The sequence below is a fragment of the Cyrtonyx montezumae genome, unplaced genomic scaffold, assembly GCF_038088225.1.
Source record: "Cyrtonyx montezumae isolate F1298 unplaced genomic scaffold, pur_monq_1.0 scaffold_5, whole genome shotgun sequence".
In the NCBI taxonomy this organism is placed as follows: domain Eukaryota; kingdom Metazoa; phylum Chordata; class Aves; order Galliformes; family Odontophoridae; genus Cyrtonyx; species Cyrtonyx montezumae.
Window position 1 is genome coordinate 4,039,026 of NW_027072056.1, and position 14,623 is coordinate 4,053,648.

Here is a 14,623-nt window from a genome sequence, read left to right on the forward strand (position 1 = left end):
CTACTCACGGGGCTGTTGGGTTTATTTCCAGCTTCGTGCCAAGTGATACGTGCAGAAACAAGAGCTCTTGCCCCTCCAGTTCAGGGAGGCTGTGCTTGGTCTTTGCAGGCATCACGTAGTTACAGGGAGTTCCACCCCAAGGACTGGTGCACTGCTGCCTGTTGATTATAAAGCACCTTTTCCCAAAATGCCCAGTGGTTGTTGAGGTCGTTCAGGAAACAGTAGTGCTGTGAGGGGAGCAAGGAAGCTGCAGAGCAAACTGCCTCAATTCAAGTGCCCAGAGTGGAGTTGATATTACCGTGGGATGCATTTGTCACTATAGGTCCCGCTGGCTTTCTGTGCCTGCAGGGCGTTTTAATTAAACGACCTTCCTCATTTTTTAATTGCTGCTCCTCTTCTGTTTCACAGCTTTGGCCAACGGAGATGGCAGGGACCTCGGACCAAGCTGGATGTGACAGCCAAGCTGTGAGGACGCAGGCAGGTGTGTGGGGAGGGTGGGGAGGGCACAGGCAGCGTGCAGGCGTGAGTGAGAAGGGTGGTCTGACAGGCAGCTTGGCCCGGCAGAGGGCACGGCAGCACTGTGCAGAGCCTGCAGCTGGGGAGTGCTGCTTTGGTTGCTTTCCCTTCCTCCTAGTGCTCCTGGTTTAGCCAAATTCCGCAGCAAAGAGCTGGAGGGGGATCAGGGAGTTCGTTTGCATTCCTGTGTTGGAAAAACGCAAGGTTTTTCTCAGCTTAGTCCTGCAGAGCCAAGACTCGCCTGTAGTACTCCTGCTGCTTCTGAGTGCTGTTGAATTTGCAGGTAGAAGGCAAGGGCACTGAGGCCACGAGACAGTGTACTGTGAAATGGGACTCGTGGGAAAGAGGAATGATGGGGTGATGGGGTGGGGTGGGCCCCTCCCTGCCCCCAAACAGACCTGAGGGAAATCTCTTCAGGAATTCTGTTTGCTATTTTAAGCAAGCTTCTCTGTCCCTCCTGATATCACTGCTCCCTCATCCTCACCAGAGTAGTACAAGGACAATCATTCTAATCCTTCATGAAATGTTGGTATTAAAGACTTTGAGCTGCTGGAAAAGTGCCAGTAACAATGGGGTTTTAGTGTGACTGTGGGACTCATCTAGCCTCCAAGTAAAACGGCACAGATCTGTGCCACGTGCAGCTGAGACAGTCCCGAGCCATGGAGTGCAGCTCCTGCCCTCACCAGGACTAGGGAGACTGTTACTCTGTGTGTTTGACAGAAACAGGTGCCCTCTTGCAAAGTTTAATACAAGGAAAATATAATAACAGTCATACCTGCAGGAGGTGATATATCGTAACACAACCAGTGTCTTTACAGGTCAGTTTTACAACACTTGCATTTCTCAATCCCTGTCATTTAATCTGATGGTTAGCTTCATGACTTAGTTCTTCACTATGCCTTTGAGCTTCTTCCTCAGTACACTGATGTGTAGTGACTCAAAATTATGGCATTTGGTGCACGTACATCCAGAATCCTGTTACTGGCCATTTAAATACGCAGGGGTTACCGTGTCCCATATCTGATCCTGGCAGTGAAGGCTTGTGATCCCACAATCTGATGGTGCGTTGCCCAAAGTCCCTGCCTTTAGAGCAGTGTCAGTGTGGAAGCAATGTAATTCATGGATCTGGATGCTGAAGGTTTCAAACTAATACGGTAACAAAGTAAATCCACTGAATATTAAATTGAGGATAGAAGAATGATGAGTAATTATAGGTATATAAAGAACGATACACATCATCTGTCGTTAAAACCTCTTTCCTTCACACGTGTTCAGGCTGTCCAGGTGGCACTGCACTGTACCAAAAAGCTCTTTGCCAAAAAGATGTTTCCTCAGCCCCCCTACCACACCCCTGCTCTAAAGCCACCAGGGCTCCACTGAGCTGAGCAGCCATGCTCTACATCGGTGTGGTCCTTTGCCTATGGACCTTGTGCCCTTCAAGAATAACTGATAAAACCCCAGCACGCAGTATCTGGCTGTCAGAGCCCATGCTTTCACTTCACTTTGTGCAAATATTGGTTCCAGATCACAAAGAGGAGGGGCTTGGCACGTGGCTTTGCAGCACAGTGCTCCCAAACCAGCACTACGAGTCTCAGCAGCATGCGCTTGGCAACGCTTTCACATTGCTCACTTGCTAATCTTCCAAATTCTTTGCCTTGGGTATAATCCCACAAAATATGATTCAATTTGTCAACATAGCTACCTTATGACTAGTGTGTGTTTAGCTGGTCAGCCCATTTCGTACAGTCGCTATCAAGTGGAATAGTGTGCGACAGCAGAAGCGGTTGGAAAAATATTTTTCACCCCAGATAGCTCAGAGGCTGAAACTTACTTGCTGTTTTCCACTGCCCCAGCTTGCAAGATTACACTGTATGATACAGTGCCTGGAGTTAGGGTGCATTTATAATACTGTTGACTGCATTTTTCATTCCTTATAATTTACATAGCTGAAGGTTAACTTCACAGCTTAATTCTGTATTATCCCTTCTAGTTTCCTGCTTGGGACAGGAATAAATCTAAGCCCATAGCTTTTTAGCATAGTGTGTTTATAGTTTGTTGTAGCAAGCTGGGCATATTTCACCAAGTATCCACATCTCTAGCATTTGTGTCTGGGCGATCGGTCTCATGCATGTGTGGAGGCCACGTGTGGCAGCATGTTGTTGGGGCAGAGAGGACTTTCCTTTGAAAGCCTCATAGTTTGCCCCTGTGTGCCCCGTTAAGAGATGATCTGGCAGGCAGGAACAGTGTTCTGTCTTGTACCCAAGTGTCAGTGTGGGCAGAGTACAAAGAAGCCATTCCTGAATAACAAATGCTTTTACAGCATCAATTTATGTTTCTCAGGATAGAAAATTGTGGGACATTGACTCAACTCCTAGCTCAGCTAAGAAGGGCAAGTCTGAATTCCTGCCTGTCTTTCTGGCTGCCCACTGACACCTCCCAGGCATTCTTCCTTCCCTGTGGGCTCCGTGTCCTTTATTACTCAGCTCAGAAGGGACAGCACTGTCCCCACAGCTTCGTGGACCAAGAAAGACTCTGGGCACAAGGGCTTGTGTGGAGGTGGTATGTTGTCTCACCAGACCCCAGCTGTGTGCCACTGAGGTGTGTGATCCAAATCCGGTCTTGGAAAAGCAGCTTCTCTGAAGGGCAAGACTCATGTGCCACACACCTGGCCTAGGCCAGTGAGCCAGACCCCAGCCAGCAGCCCCTGGGCCATGTATTGGAAGAGGCTATCAGTGTGCCATTCCCTGTGCCTGTGCTCTGAATGCAGGCGATGGTGGGGTGGCCTTAGGACCTTCTCTGCCCATCCATCCCGATTTGCCTTCAGGGAAGGGTAGGGCAAGGCATGGCAGGGAAAAAGTGCCCAGAGCATCCTGGTCAGCTCTCCCTTCTGGAAACCTCATCGTCCTTAACATTCCCCCCACCACCACCTGCACTCCCCACATCCCCAGCAAGGACACAGGCCCATGGGAGCAGCAGCACCAAGATGACCAGCCCTAGCAAGGGGCTCTGCAGGGCTCCTGTCACCCCAACACCACCTTCTGAGCAGTGTGAATTGTGGCTGTTGGGCTGCAAGGTGTGATTTTTGTTTACCTTTCCTAGGAAGATGGTGGGCCAGGTCTTGTTATTGTGGAATGAGCTGGATGTGTCATCTTTTTACGGTCAGGGGCAAACAAAAATACCGCGGTGGGGATCTGCGCTGAGAATATCTGTGAAAACAACGCTGGTGCTGATGACTCACGTCTCTGCAATGCCACGTTAAATGTGCTAAACGCAGCTGGTTCGTAGCACGGGAAAGGCTCCTCCCCAGCCGTGCTGTGGCGGCCTGGCCTCAGCTGGGAACAAGAACTTAGAATCAAGAACACCAGTTGATCTCATTATAAGCTGCAGGGTTGATGGAGTCTACACCAGGAGCCATTTCTGGATGCACGTGTTTGTCTTTAACGCTCCCTTTCAGCAGATGTTTTATTTCCTTATCAGCCCCCTTCAGTTCCTCCAGCAGCTTCCAGGATATTTCCAGCCCACAAACATTTCTGACCCTTTTTGCTTTACTGTTCTTCAGTGCTTCTTCCTCTTCTTCACCCAGAGACATGCAGAGCCCGTCAGGAAGTTCAGGTTATTACCCAACATGTCATCAGGTCTGAGAGCATTACTGTGAATCTGCTGCACAGCTCCTTTGACAGAGAAGTACAGAAGCAAAAGGGGAAGCACAAAATTCAGGCTGTGAGCAAACTTAGCAACTTCAAGTGCTGTTTACCTTCTGCTTTTCTTACGTTTCTTTGCAAATCCAAACCCACGCATGAAAGAATATTGCTGTTGCTCACTTCATCAGGTGGCAGCACTTGGGAAGCAGTTGGCAGCGAGGCTGGGCAGGCAGCCCAGGAGGCAGATTGTCCTGGGAAGCCACTGGTGAGACCAGATTCTGCTGTCATCCAACTCAGACAGTGTTCAGCTCCGAGCAGTGTGTCGTTAGGCTGAGATCACCCCCACAGGACTTGGGAGGAGGTGATGTGTGTTGACCTGGAGTAACGACCGCTGCCAGAGCAGCGTCCATCTCTGCTCCACCGGGCTGGGGTCAGGCGTTGCACTGGTTCACTAACCCTTGCCTGGATTGTGAAGCTGAGAGAAGCTGAAAGTTTCCAAAGGCAAACTCATGTAAACTTCTGCTGCTAGACCCTGGTGTCCACGCAGAGCTAGGCAAGGGGCGGGGGCCAGCCCTGACCTTTATTGTAGTGAGGGCACCACCGCTGCCCCTCTCTCTCTGCCCCCCCCCACAGGGGCTTCTCCCATCTAATTCAGGTTGTTCCACGCAGAGCTTAGGGGCTGCCTGCTAAATCACACAATTAAATCCTTGAGTCGGGGTGTTAGTGTTTCCATGTGCCGAGAGTGTCTTAATCTGGGCTGCTTGGGGAATTTTTATCCTGCGGATCCTTCGGCATGCCTGGAATGTTTGCTTTTCCTACTGCGTGCGTGTGTTTGAGGCACTCCTGTAAAAATAGGAACTTCCTGCCCGCCTTATAAATCTTCCCTTGACCAGCAGAGTCGCCTTGGGTGATTAATAAATGGGCGAGCTGAACCTGGCACCCACGGGGAGCACGACAAAGGGACCTCGAGGCTGGCCTCCCTCCAGAGCCCGCCCAAGGGACGCGCACGGTGACACCATTTTTCGGTAAGAGCCTGGGAGAGGAAGAACGAAACGGAAATTCCACTGAGCTAAGGAAATGCACCAGTGGGTCAGGGCTTTGGAGGCGTTTTCTGTTGTATCATCGAGCAGCTAAAACACACGGCTCCGCTGCAAGGTTGCTCTGCCAGCATCAGAACTCGGCGTCGGCGCTGCAGTCTTGTAGTAGCTCCTGCTCCCCTCCCCACCCTTGGATCTTTCCTCCGGACATTTGCTGCACCAGAGGGAACTGTATGGAGGCAGATGCTCCTCACCCTCCCCTCTCCACACCTGCCCAGCTGTTGCTCTCACAACCGTCAGCACACACCACAGGAGATCAAAAAGTTGTGACGAGGGCATTGAGGGACATTTCACACTTCATGCCCATGCAGGGTTTGCCTGGAGTCCAGATCTCAGTAAGGAGCCTGCTGGCAATCCTCTGCTTTTGAGCAGTGACAGCCTGCTGTCACCCTCCCTGTCATCATGTCAGTGGCAAGTCTGCCCCCTTCTTAGCTCCCCTTTACATACTGAATGGGGTAAAAAGGGTGATCATCCATCCCTCCCTCCCACCATTCAATATCATTCCCACTCTGTTCCGTACTCTGCTCCAGGCTGGTTTTTACAATCCCTCAGGCTGCTAACTCAAAAAAATAAAAAACCAGGCCAGCTGCCCTGAGAAGAAGCCTGTTGGAGAAGGAGGGAGATGGGGCTTTGGGAGGACACTTGCTCTTTCACCTTTCTAGTTTTATTCTTTCAGTCTCTTTCAGCCCTCGTTCTGTGAGGCCAGGCCTTCCCTTGGGAGGCGTCCCATAGCCCACAGGGCTACAGAGGTGACATGAGTTGCTCTTGTGTCACCCGACAACCCTCCTCTGTCCTGGAGCCCCGTCCCTGCCAGCCCTCCTGCAGGCAGGAAATCACACCCAGGGATCTGCATTTCTCAGGAAAGAGAGAAAATGCCACAAAGGTGAGAATGCGGCCAAATGATGGCTGGCAGGAGCAGAAAAGGACAAGTTAACATCCAGGAGTGGAAATTACTCATTTCAAGAACAGAGTGGGGGAGGTTAAAATGCAGAGAAGAGGACACGGGCCCGTTTTCTGATGACCACGTAGCGTAGCCAGAAGTCCACACGTCATCTTCGATGTAGGGACAGAAGATGCCTACGTGTGCTTGAGCGTGGTGGGAGCTGAGATGCAGATTTTGGGGTGAAACGTGGGAAGGTGCTGGCTGAGAAGGAAGAACGGACAACAGGGCAGCAGTGATGGGCACCACAGCCAAAGCTGCAGCAGCCACCCTGCACCCAGGCAGGACATGGCATTGCCCTGCTTGTCCCAGGACACGGTGCCAGCCGAGGTGACGCGGGCTGGAGATGTCTCCAGGGACATTCTTGAGGTCTCAGTGTTGGGCTGTTCACAGAACTGGGGGAGTTGACAGCCCCAGTGGATCGAGCTCACATGGGAATGGGGAACAGGTGCCTGCGTGGTTCCCCGAGCCGTGTTTTTATTTCTCGCTTTGAAGCAGGGACTTAGAGGCAGGAGGGAGCTTTCGCCATGCCAGGGCTGGGTGGACGTGGCACCAGGCTGCCCATGTGCTGTCACCATCCCTCCACAAGCAGCTCGCTGGCCACAAACCCCTCCATCATACGCATCCTCCCCAGCTTCAGGGCTCGGGAGTGGCAGTTGGGAGCCGCGAAGAAAGCCAAGGTGATCTCATCCGGCGAGTATTTTCTTGGCTCATTCAGCTCGCTGCAACGCCTCACTGATAAGGCTGGCGATGAGCTCAGCAGCAGGGCTTGGCATCGCCGAGCTCTGTGTCACTGAGGAGCCCGGAGCTCCAACACCCGCACTTTTACCCCCCTGCGTTTTGGGGCTGCAGGGAGGTGAAACCACTTCCACGTCTTCTGGTCCACAAGCGCATCCTTCCACTAAAAACCCCACCGGTTCTGCTGGTCCACCTGCTACTCCTAAAAGCGGAGACGCCAACATCTGCTTTCTGATCTCACAGCTCAGAGGATCTGAAGCTCTGGGACGGCAGTGGGCAATCACAAGCATCCCGAGCATCCTGCCTCCAACCGACACCACGTCTCCAGCACAGCCCCGCATCCCTTCCCTGCAAAGCTGCCCCGAGCTCTGCGTGCCCCGTCCCCTTGATGAGGGGCACAGGGTCTGTGGATGGGGAAGATGTGCACCAAGCAGCTCACTAAGCTCCTCCAGGGCAACGTGGGAAGGTGGAAGCTTCCCCTGTCTCCCATGTTAGAAAGAAAGATAGGAGAGGAGGGCTTTTTCCTCTTCACATCACTTTCCAAAGTGGTGTTATCAGCCCAGGAGGGGTTTCCTGCTGCCAAAAATAGTGCGGTGTTGAGATAGGAGGGGAAGCGGGATGACGCAGGCATAGATAAGGCTGCTGGATGAGATGGGGGGGGAGGACATCCAGCACGCTGAGGAGACCCCGGCTGGGGTTTGGGATCTCACCCACACCTGTGCTGTTCGCAGGGCTCTCGTTTCTCAGCCCCGTTAGCGCTCAATGAGCCGAACGTTAAGCCCAATGCCTCCGTCGCTGGGGGCCGGCAGGGGAGCAGCCTGTCCCCCTCCTGTCCCCCCACACAAAGCCTCCGAGGATGGCAAAGGGAAGAGCCCGACGGCCCCGCACCGGGCTTTGTTCGGCCTTTGGAAGGTGCCAAATTCCCTCCCTCAAGAATGAGAGCTTAATGTCCCGTATCTAATTAGCAATTTTCCCTGCACCTGCCCCTCCGCCGCCCCTCGGGCCATCTGCCGTCTCGGGGCCCCGCGGCTGGACGTGCCTGGGGTGCACGGGGTGATGGGGGGGGAAACGGCTCCGTTCCCCGTGCACCCCACGGCTCCGTCCCGCGGGGCCCGGCCTGCTGTGCCCCCCCCAAGGGAAGGCGTAGAGCCACCGTGCAGCCTGCGGGACCGAGCCGTCCCCGGGGCGGGGGGGGGTGTTGAAGGGTGGGGGGGGAAAGAAGGGGAGCAGCGCTGGCAGAGGGCAGAGCAGATGGGGCCGCGGCTTTTTGCGGGGCCGGGAGACAATGGCGCGTCTCTCGGGGCCGGGATCAGGCACGAAGATTTATGCAGGCGGGCAGCTGGCGGGCAGAGCCTCGCGGCCCCCCCCGGGCGGCAGCTGCGGCCTCGGCCCCTCTCTCTCTCCCCCCCCCCCTCAGCACCGACCCTCCGAGCCCGAAATGGCGGCGGGACGGCCGCCGCTCCCCCTGGCGGCGGAGCGAGGAGGAGGAGGAGGCGGTGGCGGCGGGGCGGGGCGGGGCGGGTCCGGCCCCGCATTCCGGGCATAGCAGCGCCCGGGCCCGGCCCCCGCTACCGTCGGGGCCCGCAGTCGGCAGCGGCCTCGTTCCTCGGGCGGTAACGCTGCCGCGCTGCTCCGCCATGTCCCGGTAAGTGCCGCTCCCCCGGCCCCGCCGGCTCGCACAGCCGCGCTCCCCGCGCTGACGTCCCCGTGTTCCCCCTCCCGCAGGTGCCCGTAGAGCCCACGGACGGACGGCGGAGATGAGGACGGCGGAGGACTCGAGCGGGACTGTCCTGCACCGCCTGATCCAGGAGCAGCTGCGCTACGGGAACCTGACGGAGAACCGCACGCTGCTGGCCATCCAGCAGCAGGCACTGCGCGGCGGCACGGCCGGCAGCCCCCGCTCCTCGCTGGAGAGCCTGACCCAGGACGAGGGCCAGATGGTGCCGCAGTCCGCCCGGCAGGAGCCGCAGGGCCAGGAGCACCACGCCGACCACCTCTACTCCGAGCACGGCGGTTACCGCCCGGCCCAGCCCCAGCACAAGGGCGAGGAGCTGCCCAGCTACGAGGAGGCCAAGGCGCACTCGCAGTACTACGCGGGGCAGCGGGGCGGGCAGCAGCACGGCGGCAGCCGGCGCCCCGACGACGCCCTCAAGGAGCTGAAGCACGGCCACGTGCGGTCGCTGAGCGAGCGGCTGATGCAGATGTCGCTAGAAAGGAACGGGGCCAAAGCTCACGGCCCCATCAGCTCGTCCCACAGCTACCCGCAGCTCTCCCGGCATTACACCCTGCGAGGGCAGCGACCCGAGGGCACGGAGCCGCGCGGGCCCCCCCCCGGAGTACCCCTACATCCTTCCCAGCCAGGAGGCGGCCGTCGCTTACCTGTCTCGGCCCTGCTCTCGCGACGGGGCCGGCTTCCAGCACCCCGAAGTCAGGTAACCCGCGGCCCTCGCCGCTTCTCGGCTGCGGGCTGGCCCCGCTCTGCCCCAGCTGGTTCGGTGTTTCCAACCGGCAGTGAAAGCTCCGCTGCTCTGGGAGGGATGCGGGGTTAACTTGGAGGCAGGTCAGGAAACGGCTAAATTCGGAACAGGCATGGGCCAGCGTGGAAGGAAAATGTGCTGTTCGGAGTGGAAAAAGCTGCCTGGCTGTCCCCGGCTGAGGTTGCCCCCGGCCCCGTGCCTTCCAGTGGTGTGGATGGGAGCCCTGGGCGCTGCTCCTTCCTTCCAGCCCACTGACATCTCCAGCAAAGCCTGGCTCTGCTTCGAGATCTGTGGGTGCAGAGATTTGGGCATCTCCTGGTGCTTGGGGTGGCTGGGAGCGCGGCATTCCAGCCCAGAATCGCTATAGGCAGGAGCCCCGAGCTGACTTACCAGGGCAGGGAGCGATAGCATCTCTGGCAGGAAACGCTCTCCTTCCAGGGAACAAAGAGGGGAAGGGGAGCTGTGAGGAAGATGCATTTGTTCTTCCTCACTCCTGGATCACGGCTCCAGTGGGGCGGCTGCAGCAGGGTGTCTGCGTGGCTCAGGACAGCCGAGCAGCCGTGGGATGTCGAGGAACTCTTGAGTGATAGAATGAAGGCTGTATTAACAGTGTGGTGGCAAGGCTTCGAGCTGGGAGCCCTGCCAGGAGCCTTCTGTGCCCAGAAAATAAGGAGGAGTGGTAGTGCTGCAGGCTTCCAAGGAGCATCCTTCTCTGAGGTTTCCCTGACCGCATCCCCCAGCAGCAGGGTGGGACTGAGCCCCTCTGACCTAGCACTCAGGTCCCAGTGTTCTCAGGTGCTTAAACCCCACGTGTGGAGGTGCTCCAGCTGCGTGCAGCACTGTGAGATGGGCTTTCCTTTGTACTTTATGTGCAGGGCAGATTGGGTGCTCCCTGAGCCCTCTTCCCCCAGCAGCTTTGTGTATCCACACGGGTTGGTTGGCAGAGGGCAACTCCGGGGTGCTGGAGCTGGTCTGTGTGTTCATCCCCACGAAGCCGCTGAGCATCCCTCTCTTTGCCCCCCAGCAGGCTGATGCCAGCACCCGTCCCCACGGCGTTCCTGCCCCCTCCGAGCACGCTGGGCTCGCTCAGCCCCGCCGGTATGGAGGCCCTGGTGAGCGCGCAGGCGGCCTCTGCCGGCAGCCAGCTGGCCCAGGTGGACGCGGTGCTGCGGGAGAACGAGAGGCTGCTGCTGGACAACGAGAGGCTGCGACGGGAGCTGGAGAGCTGCACGGAGAAAGCCAGCCGGATCCAGAAGGTGAGCTGGCCTCTGCTCCCTGTCTGCGTGTTGGAGTGGGATGTGGGACCCCAGCCCCGCTGTTTGGGATGGGGACGACTCAGTGAGCTCGTGCCACAGGCAGCAGGTCTGGGCTGGGAGCTGGTTTCATCTGCACACTGTGGCTTTGTCCCTTGTTTTTGCCCCTCGTGCATTTGTTTCCTTGCCGCCTGGGGCAGGATCAAGCAGCTGCTGTGAAAATTCACCCCCCTTTCGTGATTTAATCTCTGCCCCCTCCCTCCGGTGGCTGCCCCCCGCAGCAAGCAGCTGTGCTTCAGTGGCAGTGCAGCTCCTTGGCCAAGTGTGGAAGAGAGGGGAAAAAGAGCCCATTCTGAGCCTCCCGTAGCACTCAGGCTGTCTCCACCCGCCCCAGGAGCGTGCCCAGCCACCACAGAAAGTCCTTTGTGCAGCTCTGCACAAGGGCAGGGCTGTTCCCTGCTGGACAGACGGACACTGGGAGGCACGGGGAGAAGCTGGGCCAACCCTGGGGGAACCGTACTCAGCCAAATCCATGCTAAGGCAAGAGAGCTCCCTCTGCACCCACAAGGCTGAAAGCAAAAGAGGAAGGAGTTTCGCCCCAAAACACGTGTTGTAGCGGGGGTTTCTCACTCTGTGGTTCCTGCCCATCCTCTGTGGGTTTGCTGAGCGTTGTTGGCAGTGCAGGACAGGTCCTGAGCCTGGCTGATATTTTGCCAGCATCTGCCTTTCTTTTCCTCATTCCACAAATATCTCACCCCCGCCCGTCACTTCCTCCTTCCCAGCTGGAAACTGAGATCCAGCGCATCTCAGAGGATTATGAAAACCTCATGAAGGCGTCCTCCAAGCGGGAGGCACTGGAGAAAGCCATGAGGACCAAGAGAGACGGGGAGATGCGACGGCTGCAGGACTTCAACCGAGACCTGAAAGGTGAGAGCGGCTGCGGTCCGTTGGCCCCGTAACTCCTGTGCTTCTGTTCCAGGCCCCTCCTTGCCTCTCTCCCTGCAGACACTCTCTGTCCATCAGCCTTTCCCCGATGTGTTGGTCTGAGTGTTTTCACAGGTGGGAGGGGGTAGGTGGGTGGGATCTTGCTTCATCTGTCCAGAACGGTTTTTAACATCTCAATTTTCATTTGTGTTCTTGCACCAGAACGCTTGGAATCTGCCAACAAGCAGCTGGCCAGCAAGGCCCAGGAGAACCAGGAGAGCAACCAGGGCACGGTGGCGAAGCTCCTGGCACAGAGTGAGTCCCCGGGGGCTTGACTTTGCCTGGCTTGCCACTGCTGGGGGCTTTATGCCGGAGGAGGAGGTGACGGGTGGGAGCTTTTTGCCCTTCCCCAGGGAGGGCTGTGCTGCTCGGGGCGCTGGATGCGAGCCATTAATCCCGGCCGGCCGGCGGGGTGACCTGCATTCTCCACATTCCTGCTGCCGTTCGCTGGCTCTTCCAGCACAAAGTCCTCACTCCCTCCCTGTGCTTGCCCAGCCCTTCCCATGTGTCTCTCCTGTGCAAACTGGAATTTCTTTTCTGGGGGGAGAGAGACACCAAAATCCATCTCTACTTCTCCTGAGCATTATTTCATCGGAGAGCTGGTGTTAGTGTCGGGAAGGAATCATGTCACCTTCTTTGCAACAACGAGGTGTAAGCTAGGACAGATTTTCTAGGCCGAATTTTTGGCTGTAATTTGCCAAAAGGTGCAGCAAGTTTCCATGCTGGTGCCTCAGTCCATCGGGACGTGTCCGTGTTCTGAAGTCTGTGCTGCAGGGTTGCCACCTGGCCCCAACACACCTCGTGTGCCAGGCAAGGGCTGCTGGCACCACACAGCTGTGTGGAGAACCGTGGCCACCGCCTCTTTCCTTGGGAGCTTCTGTGGGCTTTTTCACCCCCTAGCACCGTGCCTCCGAGTCTTAGCAGGGTGTTTCTTTGCAGGCTATGAGCACCAGCAGGAGAAGGAGAAGCTGGAGCGGGAAGCCTCCCTGCTGCGCAGCGCCAACGAGGACCAGCGCCGGCGGGCAGAGCTGCTGGAACAGGCGCTGGGCAGTGCCCAGGCACGGGCAGCCAAGGCAGAGGCCGAGCTGAGGAAGAAACGGGCGTATGTGGAGAAGGTGGAGCGGCTGCAGGCAGCCCTGGGCCAGCTCCAGGCTGCCTGTGAGAAGCGGGAGCAGCTCGAGCTGCGGCTGCGCACCCGCCTGGAGCAGGAGCTGAAGATGCTGCGGGCTCAGCAGGTGAGGGCATCCTGGCACCCACTCACTGCATGGTCCCTGGGGATGCTCATCCTGGCATCTCCTCACCTTCTCTCTGGGTCGTTTCTTGGCTGCTGCAGAGGCAGGTGGGAACTGCAGGCGGAGGGACGCCCGAGCTGAGCGCCCACAGGCTGTCCGAGCAGCTGAGGGAGAAGGAGGAGAAGATCCTGGCCCTGGAGGCTGACATGACCAAGTGGGAGCAGAAGTACCTGGAGGAGTGCACCATGCGGCAGTTTGCCATGGATGCCGCCGCCACTGCTGCTGCCCAGCGGGACACCACCCTCATCAGCCACTCTCCACGGCACTCACCCAATAGCAGCTTCAACGAGGACCTCCTGCTGGCCAACCACAAGCACCAGGAGATGGAGAACAGGTAGCCCCACCTTCCCAACAAGCTGCTCGTTGCGAGCATCCCCAGTGGGCCAAGTGACCCCGGTGAGGTTTCACCCAGCGCTCCATCGCGAGGTCCTCCTTTTCATCTCAACTTCTCCCTCTTCATCTCTCCAGGTTGAAAGCTCTTCATGCCCAAATTCTGGAGAAAGATGCTGTCATCAAAGTCCTGCAGCAGCGCTCGCGGAGGGATCCCAGCAAAGCCCTGCAGGGCTCCCTGCGGCCGGCCAAGTCCGTACCGTCCGTCTTTGCTGCCTCAGCTGCAGAGGGCACATCCCGTGGCAGCACAGGTAAAAGGGGATCGCAGCCCTCTTTGCCTCCAGCAAGGAGCAGCCTAGAATTTCCCTTTGTAACTTTGCAGGTGGCTCTCAGTAACTGGGAGATCTGGGAGCGTTTTGGGTGGGATTTCTCCTGTGCTGCTGACAGATTCCTCACGCTGTCTCCTCTGGCAGGCAAAACTGCTACAGATGAGGCAGCATCGGTGCCCCTGCCCTCCCACGCCAAGCACGGCAGCAAGGATGGCAGCACACAGACAGATGGGATGGCACAGAGCCGGGCTGAGGGTGCGGAGTGCCCGGCCAGCTCACCAGGTGAGTCCTGCACTTCCCAGGGATGCTTCAAGGGTTGTGGGGGACCCAGGGAATGGGGCTGGGCTTTGAGTTGCAACTGCAAATCCGAGCTCTCTGAAGCAGTCCGGCTCTAGGAGGACAACCATACTCCGTTTTCCGGATCTCATGTTCTCACTTCGTTTCTCTGCAGAGAGCTCAGCCATCCCCAGAGCCCCAGACCTGTCTGACATGGTGGAGATCTTGATTTAAGGCTCTGTTGGCTCCCGGCTTCAACTTTCCAGCTATGGCCAGGGAGAGCCACCATCACAACGATGGAACTGGCCAAAGAGGAGTGGTGACAGCGTGGTCCTCCACGTCCCATCTCTGCCACCGTCCCCACCGTGTGTCCGCGGGGACACTGCAGTGCCTGGCCCCTGGAGGCCCAGAGGATACAACTCCCTGTAAATACACCCCTGTTTTGTAGGACAGGAGCAAATGTATTTATCATTTCAGCCTCCTTCCCCTCTTCTCCTGGGCTTTCTTCCCATCCTTCCCTTGCCAGCTCCTTTCCATCTCCATCCCCGCCTCAGGAGCTGCTGGGAGAGCCCTGGGTGCATCCCACCTTTCCTCGCACAGGGAGGGAATGGGGCACAGCGAAACGAAAGAGGACAAATGGATAATAGAAAGGAAGTCGGGGGAGAAGAGGTGAGATGCTCAGAGTGGAGCAAGCACGGCCCGTGCCCCCCTCCTCTACTGGCAGCTGGCTTCTGCCCGTAGCCAACGCCG

The 14,623-nt window shown here is 57.4% G+C and overlaps 1 protein-coding gene across 1 annotated transcript; it reads left to right on the plus strand.

Moving 5' to 3' along the window:
* The first annotated feature begins 8,497 nt into the window (after positions 1 to 8,497).
* Positions 8,498 to 14,199, plus strand: AMOTL2 (angiomotin like 2). The gene is given in 11 exon segments (XM_065747901.1): positions 8,498 to 8,577; positions 8,658 to 9,253; positions 9,255 to 9,364; positions 10,434 to 10,665; positions 11,445 to 11,589; positions 11,809 to 11,901; positions 12,586 to 12,881; positions 12,980 to 13,272; positions 13,407 to 13,579; positions 13,742 to 13,879; positions 14,049 to 14,199. Coding segments are annotated over 10 exon segments (2,103 nt in total). The 5' UTR covers positions 8,498 to 8,577; positions 8,658 to 8,689; the 3' UTR covers positions 14,108 to 14,199.
* The last annotated feature ends 424 nt before the right edge of the window (positions 14,200 to 14,623 follow it).